This window comes from Carcharodon carcharias, chromosome 5, assembly GCF_017639515.1.
Source record: "Carcharodon carcharias isolate sCarCar2 chromosome 5, sCarCar2.pri, whole genome shotgun sequence".
Classification (NCBI taxonomy): domain Eukaryota; kingdom Metazoa; phylum Chordata; class Chondrichthyes; order Lamniformes; family Lamnidae; genus Carcharodon; species Carcharodon carcharias.
The window spans coordinates 19,949,518-19,969,594 of NC_054471.1; the positions used below are offsets into that span (position 1 = coordinate 19,949,518).

General features: G+C 50.4%; 1 protein-coding gene across 1 annotated transcript in view; it reads right to left on the minus strand.

Annotated features, from left to right (window-relative positions):
• Window positions 1–2,285: 2,285 nt before the first annotated feature.
• LOC121278170 (serum response factor-like) overlaps window positions 2,286–20,077 on the minus strand; it is a 78,539-nt gene continuing 60,747 nt past the window's right edge. The window contains exon 5 of the mRNA XM_041188319.1: window positions 2,286–7,251. Within this exon, the coding sequence (XP_041044253.1) occupies window positions 7,150–7,251 (102 nt within the window). The 3' untranslated portion in view covers window positions 2,286–7,149. The remainder of the gene's footprint in view (window positions 7,252–20,077) is intronic.

Below are 20,077 nucleotides of genomic sequence, written 5' to 3' on the forward strand. Positions count from 1 at the left end.
CTCAGCACCCAACTCCACACAACACGCTTCTCAGCACCCAACTCCACACAACACGCATCTCAGCACCCAACTCCACACAACACGCATCTCAGCACCCTACTCCACACAACACGCTTCTCAGCACCCAACTCCACACAACATGCATCTCAGCACCCAACTCCACACAACACGCATCTCAGCACCCAACTCCACACAACACGCATCTCAGCACCCAACTCCACACAACACGCATCTCAGCACCCAACTCCACACAACACGCATCTCAGCACCCAACTCCACACAACACGCACCTCAGCACCCAACTCCACACAACACGCACCTCAGCACCCAACTCCACACAACACGCACCTCAGCACCCAGCTCCACACAACACGCACCTCAGCACCCAACTCCAAACAACACGCACCTCAGCACCCAACTCCACACAACACGCATCTCAGCACCCAACTCCACACAACACGCATCTCAGCAACAAACTCCACACAACACGCATCTCAGCACCCAAGTCCACACAACACCCCTCTCAGCACCCAACTCCACACAACACGCATCTCAGCACCCAACTCCACACAACACGCATCTCAGCACCCAACTCCACACAACACACATCTCAGCACCCAACTCCACTCAACACGCACCTCATCACCCAACATGCACACCAGCACCCAACTCCACACATGTATCTCAGCACCCAACTCCACACAACGCGCATCTCAGCACCTAACTCCACACAACACGCATCTCAGCACCCAACTCCACACAACACACATCTCAGCACCCAACTCCACTCAACACGCACCTCATCACCCAACATGCACACCAGCACCCAACTCCACACAACACGTATCTCAGCACCCAACTCCACACAACACGCATCTCAGCACCCAACTCCACACAACACGCTTCTCAGCACCCAACTCCACACAACACGCTTCTCAGCACCCAACTCCACACAACACGCTTCTCAGCACCCAACTCCACACAACACGCTTCTCAGCACCCAACTCCACACAACACGCTTCTCAGCACCCAACTCCACACAACACACATCGCAGCACCCAACTCCGCACAACACGCATCTCAGCACCCAACTCCGCACAACACGCATCTCAGCACCCAACTCCGCACAACACGCATCTCAGCACCCAACTCCGCACAACACGCATCTCAGCACCCAACTCCGCACAACACGCATCTCAGCACCCAACTCCGCACAACACGCATCTCAGCACCCAACTCCGCACAACACGCATCTCAGCAGCCAACTCCGCACAACACGCATCTCAGCACCCAACTCCACACAACACGCATCTCAGCACCCAACTCCACACAACACGCATCTCAGCACCCGACTCCACACAACATGCATCTCAGCACCCGACTCCACACAACACGCATCTCAGCACCCAACTCCACACAACACATCACCCACCCGACTCCACACAACACATCACCCACCCGACTCCACACAGCTCATCACCCACCCAACTCCACACAGCACATCACCCACCCAACTCCACACATCATCCACCCAACTCCACACATCATCCACCCAACTCCACACAACACATCACCCACCCAACTCCACACATCACCCACCCAACTCCACACAACACATCACCCACCCAACTCCACACAACACATCACCCACCCAACTCCACACAACACATCACCCACCCAACTCCACCCAACACATCACCCACCCAACTCCACCCAACACATCACCCACCCAACTCCACACAACACATCACTCACCCAACTGGACCGCACTGAACTCCACACAACATGCACGCGCACAACTTGACACAGCACGCACCCAACTCGACAAATGCGCACACCCAAAACACATACGCAACCAACTCAGCACAACACTAATGCCAGAACCCAAATAGACACATATGTGCACCCAAACACACCCAAATGCACACATATAGCACCAAAACACAGACCCAAATGTGCACACATACGCTCCCAAACATGCACACGTACACAAAAACACACGTGTACCCCCAAAAACGCAGAGTCTCTCACAAGTAGGCAACCATGCAGATACGTTTGCAAGGGGAGACATACATGCTTGCACAGTAAAAATCTTGTACACATGTGCGCGCGCACCCCCCCCCCCCGCCACACACACACACACCCCCCCCCACACACACACACACCACCCCCCGCCCCCCCCACACACACACCCCCCCCCCCCCCACACCCACACACACTTCTGTTAGACCTCCATTACAACACTGACTGCTGGTCACAATCGCTGGGAGCACAACGTGGAAACGTTTATCGAAAAAGCATTTTATTCTTTTTGAATACAGCAAGATGTCTCCGGACACAGTACTGTGTTTACATACGCAAACTTTCCAGAGCTCTGGAAACAAAACAAAACAGAATCCAACACAACAAAAAGAAATAACAATAGGGATTTCTCTTTTCGTAAAAAGTCTTTCACCATGTAAATCAGACCAAAACCTGGCGTGTTGGACTGTGGGTGTAACAACTGGCTGCACTCTGACACATCATGTTCCTTTTACTGAAACATGTCAATCATTTAGTACTTTGTGAAAAAAATATCTTAAAAAACATACACACCCCTCCCCCCCGCCTTGCGTGATACAAACTCATACACATAAAACTTCAATACAATTTTACAAGTGTTTTTTTTCTCATCTTCTCTGTAATACATAAATACTGAATTAACACCTATAAAAATAAACTCTCTCTTTCAAAGGCATTTTATAAAAAGTAGTGGCCGCTTCCTATGAAAACGCCTCCCTTCATAGCACCAAATACAAAAAGCTGCTGCTTGTAGGTGGGCCTGAAGTCAAGGGGACCGTGGCAATCAGAAAGCTCAGGGGTCAGGGGTCATCCATGAGAGGGCCGTGAGCTGGGAACATGAGAGGGTGCGGAGGGTGGGGAAGCAGAGAGCAACCCCAAAAGGCTGATTGGACAGAGTCCACGTGAAGAGGGGTCTCCGCAGGCCCAGGGAGGGAGGGAGATGGTGGGATTCAACTGTTGGGGATGATTGGGAGGGGAGGGGACTGGGCTCCAAATCAGCAGCCCAGGACGGAGAGTAATCTACCTTCTCCCCTCCATAGGGAGATACTTGATTCAGGTGAAGACAAATGAGTAATTTTCAAAATCTCTCCCTCTCCGATTTGAATTAACTACCTTTGTGCTGACAAAGGCTAGACTGACTGTTAGGCAACCAGACCAAGGGCGGCTGGAAACACGTTACCACTTGCAGTGCTTCAGACAGCCGGCAACAAGCCACGTATCAGACTCCCTGCCGAAGATCAGAGAAAGTCTGTCTAACCCAGTGCATTTATCGGGTAGCAGACTCCCCCACTCAGTACCAGTACCTTCCGATATCAGTGTGACTGCCTGTACCCATATGTGGCCATTCACAGCACAACAGATTTCACAAGTGCCCAAGTGAAATTTGAAATGTGTGCACTGTGGTGGAGATGGGAGCAGTTCAGGATTTGCAGCAATCACGTGTGGCCCTGCCCAAACCTGTTCTCTTTGCAATAGTAAGCACTGGATAGAGATCAGGACCTGCAACTCTGCTCACTCACTCCCCCAGTCAGGACACTGGATAGAGATCAGGACCTGCAACTCTGCTCACTCACTCCCCCAGTCAGGACACTGGATAGAGATCAGGACCTGCAACTCTGCTCACTCACTCCCCCAGTCAGGACACTGGGTAGAGATCAGGACCTGCAACTCTGCTCACTCACTCCCCCAGTCAGGACACTGGATAGAGATCAGGACCTGCAACTCTGCTCACTCACTCCCCCAGTCAGGACACTGGATAGAGATCAGGACCTGCAACTCTGCTCACTCACTCCCCCAGTCAGGACACTGGATAGAGATCAGGACCTGCAACTCTGCTCACTCACTCCCCCAGTCAGGACACTGGATAGAGATCAGGACCTGCAACTCTGCTCACTCACTCCCCCAGTCAGGACACTGGATAGAGATCAGGACCTGCAACTCTGCTCACTCACTCCCCCAGTCAGGACACTGGATAGAGATCAGGACCTGCAACTCTGCTCACTCACTCCCCCAGTCAGGACACTGGGTAGAGATCAGGACCTGCAACTCTGCTCACTCACTCCCCCAGTCAGGACACTGGATAGAGATCAGGACCTGCAACTCTGCTCACTCACTCCCCCAGTCAGGACACTGGATAGAGATCAGGACCTGCAACTCTGCTCACTCACTCCCCCAGTCAGGACACTGGATAGAGATCAGGACCTGCAACTCTGCTCACTCACTCCCCCAGTCAGGACACTGGATAGAGATCAGGACCTGCAACTCTGCTCACTCACTCCCCCAGTCAGGACACTGGGTAGAGATCAGGACCTGCAACTCTGCTCACTCACTCCCCCAGTCAGGACACTGGGTAGAGATCAGGACCTGCAACTCTGCTCACTCACTCCCCCAGTCAGGACACTGGATAGAGATCAGGACCTGCAACTCTGCTCACTCACTCCCCCAGTCAGGACACTGGGTAGAGATCAGGACCTGCAACTCTGCTCACTCACTCCCCCAGTCAGGACACTGGGTAGAGATCAGGACCTGCAACTCTGCTCACTCACTCCCCCAGTCAGGACACTGGGTAGAGATCAGGATCAGTAACTCTGCTCACTCACTCCCCCAGTCAGGACACTGGGTAGAGATCAGGATCAGTAACTCTGCTCACTCACTCCCCCAGTCAGGACACTGGATAGAGATCAGGACCTGCAACTCTGCTCACTCACTCCCCCAGTCAGGACACTGGATAGAGATCAGGACCTGCGACTCTGCTCACTCACTCCCCCAGTCAGGACACTGGGTAGAGATCAGGATCAGTAACTCTGCTCACTCACTCCCCCAGTCAGGACACTGGGTAGAGATCAGGATCAGTAACTCTGCTCACTCACTCCCCCTTCAGGACACTGGATAGAGATCAGGACCTGCAACTCTGCTCACTCACTCCCCCAGTCAGGACACTGGATAGAGATCAGGATCAGTAACTCTGCTCACTCACCCCGTCACTGACTCCCCCGGTAAGGGCACTGGATAGAGATCAGGACCTGCAACTCTGCTCACTCCCCCCTCACTCACTCCTGAGGTCAGGAGACTGGATAGAGATCAGGAGCTCTGCTCACTCTTTCCCCCGTCACTCTCTCTAGAGGTCAGGGCACTCTATAAAGATCAGCATCAGGATCAGGAACTCTGCTCACTTCCCCTGTGGGTGGGATAGATCTGGCCCTGTTCAACACGGTCCCTGTGGATGGGGTATAGCTCCATCTGCTGGTGAAAGGCCATGGTGCGTCTTGCTGATTAAAATAGAATTTTCTCCAAAGTGTTTGAGGGGCTGATTCTCGGATTGTTTGAGGGGCTGATTTTCAGTCTGGTTTACATGGGGCTCAAAGCCAAGGCAACACTGATGAATGAAGGAATTCTAGTTGACTGGAATTGTTGGTGTCGGTGCAGACTCGATGGGCTGAAGGACCTCTTCTGCACTGTGATATTCTGCAATACTAGATCATATGGAATGCTCCCACAATATAAACCCATTTTCCTATCCTCTTTAACCCCATCACCTTCCCTCCTGCCCAAGTACAGATTCACTGAGATAAGATTATCCAAAATGCCATTCTGAGCCGTATGTGTAACCAGGCAACTGGATTTTGAAATGAGGTCATGGACGGCATAGCCAATCCTGATCCAGATCTGAGCCGAAAGGGGACGACCCAGCCAATCCTGATCCAGATCTGAGCCGAAAGGGGATGACCCAGCCAATCCTGATCCAGATCTGAGCCAAAGGGGGACGACCCAGCCAATCTCGATCCTGATCTGAGCCAAAGGTGGACAACCCAGCCAATCCCGATCTCAGACAAAATGGGGACGACCCAGCCAACCCCGATCCTGATCTCAGGCAAAAGGGGGCGACCCAGCCAATCCTGATCCTGATCCTGATCTCAGGCAAAATGGGGGCAACCCAGCCAATCCTGATCCAGATCTGAGCCGAAAGGGAATGACCCAGCCAATCCCGATCCTGATCTCAGGCAAAATGGGGACAACCCAGCCAATCCCGATCCTGCTCTAAGGCAAAAGGTGGACGACCCAGCCAATCCCGATCCTGCTCTCAGACAAACAGTGGATGACCCAGCCAGTGCCAATCATGTATAGGTGCAGTTTCCCGTCTGGGCTGGGGTCACTGGATAACAATCAGGAGCAGAAACTTTAACCTAAATGTTGCTCCCTAGTGCAGGGCTGTGAGGTCACTTATGGTGTTCCCTCCCCCCAAAGGCCACACAGATCAAATAAATCAGCGCAAACTGTGAATCGAGATTCATATCGTCCTCATTAAAAAGCACATTCTAAATACTTAACATTAAGGTGTGTGTATATATACCATACATATATGTGAATTTTATTTATATATATATATGTATATATAAATAAAATTCACACACATATGTGTATATATATAATATATATTTATACATATATAACATATATATATGTGTGCGCGTGTGTATTTTATATACACATTATACACACATGTATGACACACACCTGCAACAATTTGTTTTCAGCACAAACATAATTACAGAAGAACTGTTGGAGAAATAGAGGTGGAAATTAATGCCATGATATCCTGCAACTTTCAAAACAAAATCCAAGCAACAGAGGTCACCTAAGGTTCAAGCCAGCGTTCCGCTTATCCAAGCTCCTGTGTCTGTCCACATGCACCTTACCCTGTCCCTCCCCCCAACCCCATTCCAAGCGCCAGGGCTAAAAACAGAGCAATTACAAAACCAGACACATCTGTAAGAAAGTGTTGGCGGTGACTTTGATCTCCAGCAGAAAGGCAGAAGAGTGAATTCATGTATTTACAGAGCTCCCATAAGAGTGTTCGTTTTTGGCTGGAGTATGAAATGGGTCCACAGCGTGCAAATCGCTTAGAATTGTGTAAAAGATAAACCTTAGGCAGTCGGTAATTTCACATTAATTTAGAAAAAAGCTCCATTCGTTCTTTCTGAATAAAACAGGGCTGAGGGATAGGGGAGACAAAAAATAAATAAATATGGCAGTCAGTTTCTATTTTTAAATAGACGTTGCTTCTCTCAGTTCCTGGCTTATGAATGGTCAATCGTTCTGTGCCAGCTTGCTGCTGTGTGTGGTTTCCAGGCTGCTCACCTGAAGCTCGGTCAGACTACCAGTGCCAGACTGCTGCCCAATCACCGCCATCTGTGAAGACAAGAGGGCCAAAAAGTCACAGCCAGATCGGTGCTGGACACAGGGTCACTCCCAACCCCCGGTCGGTGTCGGACACAGGGTCACCCCTCCCTCCCGCTCGGTGCCGGACACAGGGTCACCCCCCAACCCCCCGCTCGGTGCCGGACACAGGGTCACCCACAACCCCCGCTCGGTGCCGGACACAGGGTCACCCCCCAAACCCCCGCTCGGTGCCGGACACAGGGTCACCCACAACCCCCGCTCGGTGCCGGACACAGGGTCACCCCCAACCCCCGCTCGGTGTCGGACACAGGGTCACTCCCAACCCCCGCTCGGTGCCGGACACAGGGTCACCCCCAACCCCTGCTCGGTGCCGGGCACAGGGTCACCAAAATCCCCCTCCCTCGGTTAACGAGAGACACTGTGCCCCAACAATCCCCCTCCCCCGGTTAATGCGAGACGCTGTGTCCCCCACAATCCCCCTCCCTCGGTTAATACGAGACGCTGTGTCCCCCCAATCTCCCTCCCCCGGTTAACGCGAGACACTGTGTCCCCCCAATCCCCCTCCCCCGGTTAACGCGAGACACTGTGTCCCCCCAATCCCCCTCCCCCGGTTAACGCGAGACACTGTGTCCCCCCCCCAATCCCCCTCCCTCGGTTAACGCGAGACACTGTGTCCCCCCCCAATCCCCCTCCCTCGGTTAACGCGAGACACTGTGTCCCCCCCCAATCCCCCTCCCTCGGTTAACGCGAGACACTGTGTCCCCCCCCAATCCCCCTCCCTCGGTTAACGCGAGACAGTGTCCCCCCCCAATCCCCCTCCCTCGGTTAATGCGAGACACTGTCCCCCCCACCCCCCGCCAACCCCCCTCCCTCGGTTAATGCGAATCACTATGTTCCACCAATCCCCCTCCCTCGGTTAATGCGAGACACTGTGTCCCCCCCCAATCCCCCTCCCTCGGTTAATGCGAGACACTGTCCCCCCCACCCCCCGCCAACCCCCCTCCCTCGGTTAATGCGAATCACTATGTTCCACCAATCCCACTCCCTCGGTTAATGCGAGACACTGTCTCCCCCACCCCCCCCCCCACAATCCCCCACCCTTGGCTAACGCGAGATACTGTGTTCCACCAATCCCCCTTCCTCGGTTAATGCGAGACACTGTCCCCCCCACCCCCCACAATCCCCCTCCCTTGGCTAATGAGAGATACTGTGTTCCACCAATCCCCCTTCCTCGGTTAATGCGAGACACTGTCCCCCCCCACGCCAATCCCCCTCCCCGGTTAACACGAGACACTGTGTCCCCCCCAATCCCCCTCCCCTGGTTAATGCGAGACACTGTGTTCTCCCAATCCCCCTCCCTCGGTTAACGCGAGACACTGTGTTCCCCCAATCCCCCTCCCCCTGTTAACGAGAGACACTGTGTCCCCCAATCCCCCTCCCTCGGTTAACACGAGATACTGTGTTCTCCCAATCCCCCTCCCTCGGTTAACACGAGATACTGTGTTCTCCCAATCCCCCTCCCTCGGTTAACGCTAAACACTGTGTCCCCCAATCCCCCTCCCTCGGTTAACACGAGATACTGTGTTCTCCCAATCCCCCTCCCTCGGTTAACGCTAGACACTGTGTCCCCCAATCCCCCTCCCTCGGTTAACGCTAGACACTGTGGTCTCCCAATCCCCCTCCCTCGGTTAACGCTAGACACTGTGTCCCCCAATCCCCCTCCCTCGGTTAACACTAGACACTGTGTCCCCCAATCCCCCTCCCTCGGTTAACACGAGACACTGTGTTCTCCCAATCCCCCTCCCTCGGTTAACGCTAGACACTGTGTCCCCCAATCCCCCTCCCTCGGTTAATGCGAGACACTGTGTTCTCCCAATCCCCCTCCCTCGGTTAACGCTAGACACTGTGTCCCCCAATCCCCCTCCCTCGGTTAATGCGAGACACTGTGTTCTCCCAATCCCCCTCCCTCGGTTAACGCTAGACACTGTGTTCTCCCAATCCCCCTCCCCTGGTTAACGCGAGACACTGTGTCCCCCAATCCCCCTCCCTCGGTTAACGCGAGACACTGTGTCCCCCCAATCCCCCTCCCTCGGTTAATGCGAGACACTGTGTCCCCCAATCCCCCTCCCTCGGTTAATACTAGACACTGTCCCCCCAATCCCCCTCCCTCGGTTAATGCGAGACACTGTGTCCCCCCAATCCCCCTCCCTCGGTTAATGCAAGACACTGTGTCCCCCCAATCCCCCTCCCTCGGTTAATGCTAGACACTGTGTGAAGACCTGTTAATCTATCTCCTAAAGACCTGGCTTTGATTTTAAAATTTATGTCCCCTTGCTCGAGACTCTTCCAATAGCAGACAAAGTTTCTCTCTCTTCCCTATCAATTCCTCTCGAAACCCCTAAAAACCCCAATCAAATCACAGCTGAACCTTCTAAATACCACAGAATACAGGCCTAGTTTATGTAACCTTTCCTCATTATCTAACCTTTGGTGACTGGGGTAAATGTTTTGGTGAGTTCGTACTGCACACCTTCCAAGGCCAATATATCCTTCCTACGATGCGGTGCCTAGAACTGCTCACAGTTCTCCAGATATATCCTAAACAGGGCTTTGCACAGCTGTGGGAATCTGATGATGGTCATCAACCTGAAACTTTAACTTCACTTCTCTCTACAGAAGAAGTTACAACAAACTGAATAATATAATCCAGACTAAGATACAGCAGAGCAGGTGTGTGTATAGACATGGGTAGACATGGGTGTTTGTTGGTATTGAGACTGTCCAAAGCATTAAACAAGAATTCATTGGAGCTGTAACAAAAGAAATGTAACAATTGTAGGGACTTCAATCTTCATATAGACTCAGACAATCAAAATGGCAACAGTGATCTAGAAGCTAAGTTTGTGGAATGTTTTCGTGACTGTTTCTTGGAGCAATACATTGTGGAACTGACGAGATCTAAGATAGCTTTATCCCTAGTATTGTTGTAATGAAACAGGATTAATTAGCAATGTTGCATTAAAAGATCCACTAGGAAATAGTGATCATAATACCATTGAATTCCAAGTTTGAAAGTGACATACTCCAATCGCAAACAAGAATCTTAAACTTAAAGTCAATTACATAGGTACAAGGGGAGAACAGGTTAAGATTAATTGGATAAATAGACTGAATGGTATGGAGGTAAATCAGTAAAGGGAAACAGTTAAAGAAACAAATGTTCAACAAAACTACATTCCAATGAACACAAAGGAAGATGATTGTGGTTGTTGGAGGTCAGTCATCTCAGCTCCAGGACATCACTGCAGGAGTTCCTCAGGGTAGTGTCCTTGGACAAACCATCTTCAGCTGCTTCATTAATCACCTCCCTTCCATCATAAGGTCAGAAGTGGGGATGTTGGCTGATGTTTGCACAATGTTCAGCACCATTCACAACTCCTCAGATACTGAAGCAGTCCATGTCTAAATGCAGCAAGACCTGGACAATATCCAGGTTTGGGCTGACAAGTGGCAAGTAACATTTTCGCCACACAAGTGTCAGGCAATGACCATCTCCAACAAGAGAGAATCCAACCATCGCCCTTTCACATTCAATGGCATTACCTTCACTGAAACCCCCACTATCAACATCCTGGGTTGCCATTGACCAGAATAACTCTCCTCCTGACTCCCCAAAGCCTGCCCACCATCTACAAGGTACAAGCCAGGAGTGTGATGTAATACTCCCCACTTGCCTGGATGAGTGCAGCACCCACAACACTCAAGAAGCTTGACACTGTCCAGGACAAAGCAGCCCGCTTGATTGGCACCACATCCACAAACATTCAATCTCTCCACCACTGACGCACAGTAGCAGCAGTGTGTACCATCTACAAGATGCACTGCAGGAATTCACCAAGGCTCCTTCGACAGCACCTTCCAAACCCATGACCGCTATCATCTAGAAGGACAAGGGCAGCAGATAGATGGGAACACCACCACCTGGCAGGTCTGCTCCAAGTAACTCACCATCCTGACTTAGAGATATATGTCCATTCCTTCTCTGTCGCTGGGTCAAAATCTTGGAAATCCCTCGTGAACAGCACCTAAGCCACATGGACTCAAGAAGCAGCTCAAGAAGGCAGCTCATCACCACCTTCTCAAGGGCAACTAGGAATGGGCAAAAAAATGCTGGTCCAGCCAGCGAAGCCCACATCCCATAATGAATAAAATATAAGACATGCCTATGTGAACTGGTTGCCATGGGGACCGGGGGCCTACTGAAATTCTCAAGTGCCAGCTTTCACACCTGAACACAAAGGCAGAAGCAGCCTTACAGACTCAGTCAGTCAGACTCAGATCCTGGAGACAGATGATGCTGGGTGAAGATGCAGAAAAGCTATTGGTGTGAGAACAGAGTGTTGGTGTGAATGAATTCCCATTTAAAAAGGTGGATCCTGTAGAGACTGAGAAGTCACAGGACAGTGCCTTAGTACTGGAAGACCATTCAGGTATGTTCGGGAGAGCTGAATGAAGGGAGTTTTAAAAGGACTCTGGAAGAGTTGCTCCAGTGTTAGAGAGAGAAGAAAGTCTGTTGAAACGCTGGGAGGGATTTGGGGGTTTGAAAACAAGGCCAAGGTTCTGCTGGGAATGTGGTGTAAAGTATAATCATGGCATAGGATTATTGGTCATGTTAAGAAGCCAACAAGGAATGCCTATTCTCTCAGTTAGAATTTTACTTGCTTCCTAACAAATGTTAAATTGATGTTTATTTTAGTTTGTTTTGTTATATCAAAAGTCTTAAAAAATGTGAAATCTTCTGAGTAAGTCGCTGGGAATTCTCTTTTCCAAAATGATCAGTTTCTACATGACTCACAAGGAAGAACGCGCAGACGAAGAGAGTATTAATCATTCAAAAACAAGCAAAAAGGAAGTAAGCAGAATGACAGGAACTGTGCTTTAAATACTACAGGTAAAGGAAAACTAATAAAAGGAAAGTGATTAAAACAGGAGAGAGAGAAATAGGAAACATTTTAATGCAGAAGGGAAGGTCAAGATGTTTGGCCCAAATAAGCCTTCTTTAAACAAGCACAAGGAGTATAAGAAACAAACTGAATGAATTGAAGACACATACTTACCTTGGAGGGTATGGTATGGTAACCATTACAGAGGCGGTGCCGCAAGACAGTCAAGACTGGGAATGAAGTACATCAAGTTTTTTATTTATTCATTCACAGGATGTGGGCTTTGCTGGCTGGGCCAGCATTTATTGCCAATCCCTAATTGCCCTTGAGAAGGTGGTGGTGAGCTGCCTTCTTGAACCGCTGCAGTCCATGGTACACCCACAGTGCTGTTAGGAAGGGAGTTCCAGGGTTTTGAACCAGTGACAGTGAAGGAACAGCGATATATTTCCAAGTCAGGATGGTGAGTGACTCGGAGGGGAACTTCCAGGTGGTGGTGTTCCCATTTATCTGCTGCTCATGTCCTTCTAGATGGTAGCAGTTGTAGATTTGTCAGGTTATAATGTCTACAGGAAGGACAGGAGGAGTCGTCTTAGTGATGAAGAAGGATGAAATCACTTCAGTGGTAAGACAGGATATAACAAGGTAAAGCAGGCAGTGGAGATATGGATAGAATAAAGAAAATGATTTAGTGGGAGTTGTGTATAGGATCCCTGGTTGTAGGTGCAAGGTGATAGATTATATAAATGCAATGATTTATACACAAGTACGTAGCAAAGGCAGAGTGGTTGTAATGTGGATTTTAACTTTGCTACAGATTAGGTTGAGCAGAATTCAGAGTTGTGTCAAGTCCAGTGGGCGTTTGTTAAAGTGACAACTTAACAGAACCATCGGCCAAGTTATGGAGTAAACGTGACAGCTCAGAGGCGTGGCTGGCGCAGTGACAGGAACCAGAATAATTTGGTGAACGGTTGTTTTGCGGACTGGAGGAAGAATGAAGTCGAGATCATCTTCGCCTCCAATCCTTGTTCATGCTAATGAATCTACACCTGTTCGTGTCCATATTCAAAAGCCCAAGTTAATGCCTTCTGATGTGGAAGTAGGTATAAATGGTGATAATCGCTGAATAAAAATAATCGAAAGCAAGAAGTTGTTAGCAAAAGCATCAGAGGTGACATGAGGAAACCTTTTTTTAAACCTGGCAAGTTGGTTCTCTGGCAATCACTGCCTAAAAGGGTAGTGGAAGCAGATTCAACAGTAAAATGTGAAAGAAAATTGGATAAATACTTGAAGCTTGGAAGAAAAAATTGCAGGACTGCAAAGAAGGGCATGGGGTTAATTGGATGGATACATGTCAGAAAGGCAATGAATTTCTTGCATGTGTTTTGAGAGAGTTTTCTGCAAACAATACGTCCAAGCATTCGTTGCATAAAAAGGGTCCGGTATGAACTGTTAATATTCCAGCAGTAGTGGAGGATTGTGAGGGGCAGTAAAAGTTAATTCTGCCCTCAAATATTCCCCAACACCAACAGCATCAGCATGGCCTTTTCTCTATCATATTCCACAGGATGGACAATGTTGGGCTACGAACCCGTGCGATTCAAATCCATCTCACACACGACCCACACATACAGAAATCATTCGGCACAATATTTAAATCCAGGTCACAGGAGTTAATGCTCAGGCGGCAAATCCTGTTTAAAGATCAATGATACCAAGCAATATATATCTGTCTTTGAGGGAGAGAGAGGTCAGAGATACCAGGCAATATATATCTGTCTCTGAGGGAGAGAGGTCAGAGATACCAGACAATATATATGTCTCTGAGGGAGAGAGGTCAGAGATGCCAGACAATATATATCTGTCTCTCTGAGGGAGGGAGAGGTCAGAGATACCAGACAATATATATCTGTCTTTGAGGAAGAGAGAGGTCAGAGATACCAGGCAATATATATCTGTCTTTGAGGAAGAGAGAGGTCAGAGATACCAGGCAATATATATCTGGCTCTGAGGGAGAGAGAGGTCAAAGATACCAGGAAATATATATCTGTCTGTCTCTGAGGGAGAGAGAGGTCAGAGATACCAGGCAATATATATCTGTCTCTAGGGAGGGAGGGGTCAGAGAGACCAGACAATATATATCTGTCTCGGAGGGAGGGAGGGGTCAGAGATACCAGGCAATATATATCTGTCTCTCAGGGAGGGAGGGGTCAGAAAGACCAGACAATATATATCTGTTGCTGAGGGAGAGAGAGGTCAGAGAGACCAGACAATATATATCTGTCTCTGAGGGAGGGAGGGGTCAGAGATACCAGACAATATATGTCTGTCTCTGAGGGAGGCAGGGGTCAGAGAGACCAGACAATATATAAATCTGTCTCTGAGGGAGAGAGTCAGAGATACCAGGCAATATAAATCTGTCTCTGAGGGAGGGGGAGGTCAGAGATGCCGGACAATATATATCAGTCCGTCTGAGGGAGGGAGAGGTCAGAAATACCAGACAATATATATCTGTCTCTGAGGAAGGGAGAGGTCAGAAATACCAGACAATATATATCTGTCTCTGAGGAAGGGAGAGGTCAGAAATACCAGACAATATATATCTGTCTCTGAGCGAGAGAGAGGTCAGAGAGACCAGACAATATATATGTCTCTGAAGGAGGGAAAGCTCAGTGAGACCAGGCAATATATATCTGTTTCTGTGGGAGGGAGAGGTCAGAGATACCAGGCAATATAAATCTGTCTCTGAGGGAGGGAGGGGTCAGGGAGACCAGACAATATATATATCTGTCCCTGAGGGAGGGAGGGAGAGGTCAGAGATACCAGACAATATACATCTGTCTCTGAGGGAGAGAGAGGTCAGAGATACCAGGCAATATATATCTTTCTCTGAGGGGAGGGAGGGGTCAGAGATACCAGGCAATATATATCTGTCTCTGAGGGAGGGAGAGGTCAGAGATACCAGGCAATATATATCTTTCTCTGAGGGGAGGGAGGGGTCAGAGATACCAGGCAATATATATCTGTCTCTGAGGGAGGGAGAGGTCAGAGAGACCAGACAATATATATCTGTCTCTGAGGGAGGAAGAGATCAGACATGCCAGGCAATATATATCTGTCTCTGAGGGAGGGAGAGGTCAGAGATACCAGGCAATATATATCTGTCTCTGAGGGAGGGAGAGGTCAGAGACACCGGACAATATATATCTGTCTCCCTGAGCGAGGGAGAGATCAGAGAGACCAGACAATATATATCAGTCTGTCGGAGGGAGGGAGAGGTCAGAGACACCGGACAATATATATCTGTCTCCCTGAGGGAGGGAGAGATCAGAAAGACCAGACAATATATATCTGTCTCCCTGAGGGAGGGAGAGATCAGAGACCAGACAATATATATCTGTCTCTGAGGGACCGAGGGAGGGAGAGGTCAGAGATGCCAGACAATATATATCTGTCTCCCTGAGGGAGGGAGAGGTCAGAAATACCAGATAAAAAATATCTGTCTCCCTGAGGGAGGGAGAGATCAGAGATGCCAGACAATATATATCAGTCTGTCTGAAGGAGGGAGGGGTCAAAAATACCAGACAATATATATCTGTCTCTGAGGGGAGGGAGGGGTCAGAGAGACCAGACAATATCTATCCGTCTCTGAGGGAGGGAGAGGTCAGAGATGCCAGACAATATATATCTGTCTCTGAGGGAGGAGGAGGTCAGAGATGCCAGACAATATATATCAGTCTGTCTGAAGGAGGAAGAGGTCAGAGAAACCAGGCAATATAAATCTGTCTCTGAGGGAGGGAGAGGTCAGAGACACCAGACAATATATATGTGTCTCTGAGCGAGAGAGAGGTCAGAGAGACCAGACAATATATATGTGTCTCTGTGGGAGGGAGGGGTCAGAGATACTGGACAATATATATCTGTCTCTGAGGGAGGGAGAGGTCAGAAAGACCAGACAATATATATCTGTCTCGGAGGGAGGGAGAGGTCAGAAAGACCAGACAATATATATCTGTCTCGGAGGGAGAGAGAGGTCAGAGAGACCAGACAATATATATCTCTCCCTGAAGGAGAGAGGGAGGGGTCAGAGAGACCAGACAATATAAATCTGTCTCTGAGGGAGGGGGAGATCAGAGATACCAGGCAATATATATCTGTCTCTGAGCGAGAGGGAAGAGCGACCAGACAATATATATCTGTCTCCCTGAAGGAGGGAGAGATCAGAGAGACCAGACAATATATATCTGTCTCCCTGAGGGAGGGAGAGGTCAGAAAGACCAGACAATATATATCTGTCTCCCTGAGGGAGGGAGAGATCAGAGATGCCAGACAATATATATCAGTCTGTCTGAAGGAGGGAGGGGTCAAAAATACCAGACAATATATATCTGTCTCTGAGGGGAGGGAGGGGTCAGAGAGACCAGACAATATCTATCTGTCTCTGAGGGAGGGAGAGGTCAGAGATGCCAGACAATATATATCTGTCTGTCTGAAGGAGGAAGAGGTCAGAGAAATCAGGCAATATAAATCTGTCTCTGAGGGAGGGAGAAGTCAGAGACACCAGGCAATATATATGTGTCTCTGAGCGAGAGAGAGGTCAGAGAGACCAGACAATATATACGTGTCTCTGTGGGAGGGAGGGGTCAGAGATACTGGACAATATATATCTGTCTCTGAGGGAGGGAGAGGTCAGAAAGACCAGACAATATATATCTGTCTCTGAGGGAGGGAGAGGTCAGAAAGACCAGACAATATATATCTGTCTCTGAGGGACAGAGAGGTCAGAAAGACCAGACAATATATATCTGTCTCTGAGGGAGGGAGAGGTCAGAAAGACCAGACAATATATATCTGTCTCTGAGGGACAGAGAGGTCAGAAAGACCAGACAATATGTATCTGTCTCTGAGGGAGGGAGAGGTCAGAAAGACCAGACAATATATATCTGTCTCTGAGGGACAGAGAGGTCAGAAAGACCAGACAATATATATCTGTCTCTGAGGGAGGGAGAGGTCAGAAAGACCAGACAATATGTATCTGTCTCTGAGGGACAGAGAGGTCAGAAAGACCAGACAATATGTATCTGTCTCTGAGGGAAGGAGGCGACACTGAGATATTAGGCCATAGCTTCCAGGGAGTACAATCCCAGCCGGACTGTCACTTTAGTTTCTTACCCTGAAGCGCAGCTGCACTTTTCTCGCCCGACCTTCCGAGTCACACGGTGTGAAAGGTGCAGTGCAGCCGTTCCCAAGTGTTTGGGGGTGAGGGGGCAATCGGGGGAGGAGGGCGATCGGGGGAGGAGGGCGCTTGGGGGAGGAGGGCGCGCTCGGGGGAGGAGGGCGCGCTTGGGGGAGGAGGGCGCGCTCGGGGGAGGAGGGCACGCTTGGGGAGGAGGGGGCGCTCGGGGGAGGAGGGGGCGCTCGGGGGAGGAGGGCTTTCGGGAAGGAGGGGCACACTCGGGGGAGGAGGGCACTCGGGGAGGAGGGCTCAGGGGAGGAGGGGGCGCTCGGGGAGGAGGGCTCAGGGGAGGAGGGGGCGCTCGGGGGAGGAGGGCTCAGGGGAGGAGGGGGCGCTCGGGGAGGAGGGCTCAGGGGAGGAGGGTGCGCTCGGGGGAGGAGGGCCCCGGGGTGGGGAGGCTGTCATGGGGAATAGAGGGGAGCGAGTAGGCAGTTCAGGGGAGTAGGGGGAGTGGGGAGGGCAGTCAGGGGGAATGGATGTGGCTGGATCGGGTAGTCAGGGGGTGGGGTGGGGGGGATGGGTAGGGTAGGGCAGTTGGTGGGGGGTGGAAATCCTGTTTAGGGGAGGTAACGGGAGATTCCTGGGAGGCCGTGGGTTGGTCATTGCAGAATATTCGGGACATCCTGTGGGTTAGTTGGGGGAGGGGAAGTGGGGAATATTTGGAGGACCAGTGGATATTCGGAGTGCTGGGGGAAGTCCCGTAGGGGGGTTCCTGTTTGGGGTGTTGGGATGGTGGGGGTCAGTATTATCCAGGAGTTAGGAATGCTTCTAGTTCTTCTAACTTTTCTGGGTAACAATTACTGAAAGGCAGTCAGAACCACCCAAAACTATAGATGGTTCCCAGCGCAGGGCAATATCCCAACGGAAGGTTAAACTTCCCGTGCAATTTCCATACAATCCTGATGTGGGGACTTCCAGGGATGGCACTCCCCCCGGCACATCTCCAGGGTACCCGCAGGGTATGACACCCTGGAGCTCTAAAGTAATGGGCCATTATCTATCTGACTCGGAGTGGGGGGAGAGTCTGGGATACTGGGATATTATATATCTGACTCGGAGTGGGGGGAGAGTCCGGGATACTGGGATATTATCTATCTGACTCGGAGTGCGGGGAGGGTCCGGGATACTGGGATATTATATATCTGACTCGGAGTGGGGGGAGAGTCCGGGATACTGGGATATTATATATCTGACTCGGAGTGGGGGGAGAGTCCGGGATACTGGGATATTATCTATCTGACTCGGAGTGGGGGGAGAGTCCGGGATACTGGGATATTATCTATCTGACTCGGAGTGGGGGGAGAGTCCGGGATACTGGGATATTATATATCTGACTCGGAGTGGGGGGAGAGTCCGGGATACTGGGATATTATATATCTGACTCGGAGTGGGGGGACAGTCCGGGATACTGGGATATTATCTATCTGACTCGGAGTGGGGGGAGAGTTCGGGATACTGGGATATTATCTATCTGACTCGGAGTGGGGGGAGAGTCCGGGATACTGGGATATTATATATCTGACTCGGAGTGGGGGGAGAGTCCGGGATACTGGGATATTATCTATCTGACTCGGAGTGGGGGGACAGTCCGGGATACTAGGATATTATCTATCTGACTCGGAGTGGGGGGAGAGTCCGGGATACTGGGATATTATATATCTCACTCGGAGTGGGGGGAGAGTCCGGGATACTGGGATATTATCTATCTGACTCGGAGTGGGGGGAGAGTCCGGGATACTGGGATATTATATATCTGACTCGGAGTGGGGGGAGAGTCCGGGATACTGGGATATTATCTATCTGACTCGGAGTGGGGGGACAGTCCGGGATACTGGGATATTATATATCTGACTCGGAGTGGGGGGACAGTCCGGGATACTGGGATATTATCTATCTGACTCGGAGTGGGGGGACAGTCCGGGATACTGGGATATTATCTATCTGACTCGGAGTGGGGGGAGAGTCCGGGATACTGGGATATTATATATCTGACTCGGAGTGGGGGGAGAGTCCGGGATACTGGGATATTATATATCTGACTCGGAGTGGGGGGAGAGTCCGGGATACTGGGATATTATCTATCTGACTCGGAGTGGGGGGAGAGTCCGGGATACTGGGATATTATCTATCTGACTCGGAGTGGGGGGAGAGTCCGGGATACTGGGATATTATCTATCTGACTCGGAGTGGGGGGAGAGTCCGGGATACTGGGATATTATCTATCTGACTCGGAGTGGGGGGAGAGTCCGGGATACTGGGATATTATCTATCTGACTCGGAGTGGGGGGAGAGTCCGGGATACTGGGATATTATCTATCTGACTCGGAGTGGGGGGAGAGTCCGGGATACTGGGATATTATCTATCTGACTCGGAGTGGGGGGAGAGTCCGGGATACTGGGATATTATATATCTGACTAGGAGTGGGGGGAGAGTCCAGGATACTGGGATATTATCTATCTGACTCGGAGTGGGGGGAGAGTCCGGGATACTGGGATATTATCTATCTGACTCGGAGTGGGGGCAGAGTCCGGGATACTGGGATACTATATATCTGACTCGGAGTGGGGGGAGAGTCCGGGATAGTGGGATATTATATATCTGACTCGGAGTGGGGGGAGAGTCCGGGATACTGGGATATTATCTATCTGACTCGGAGTG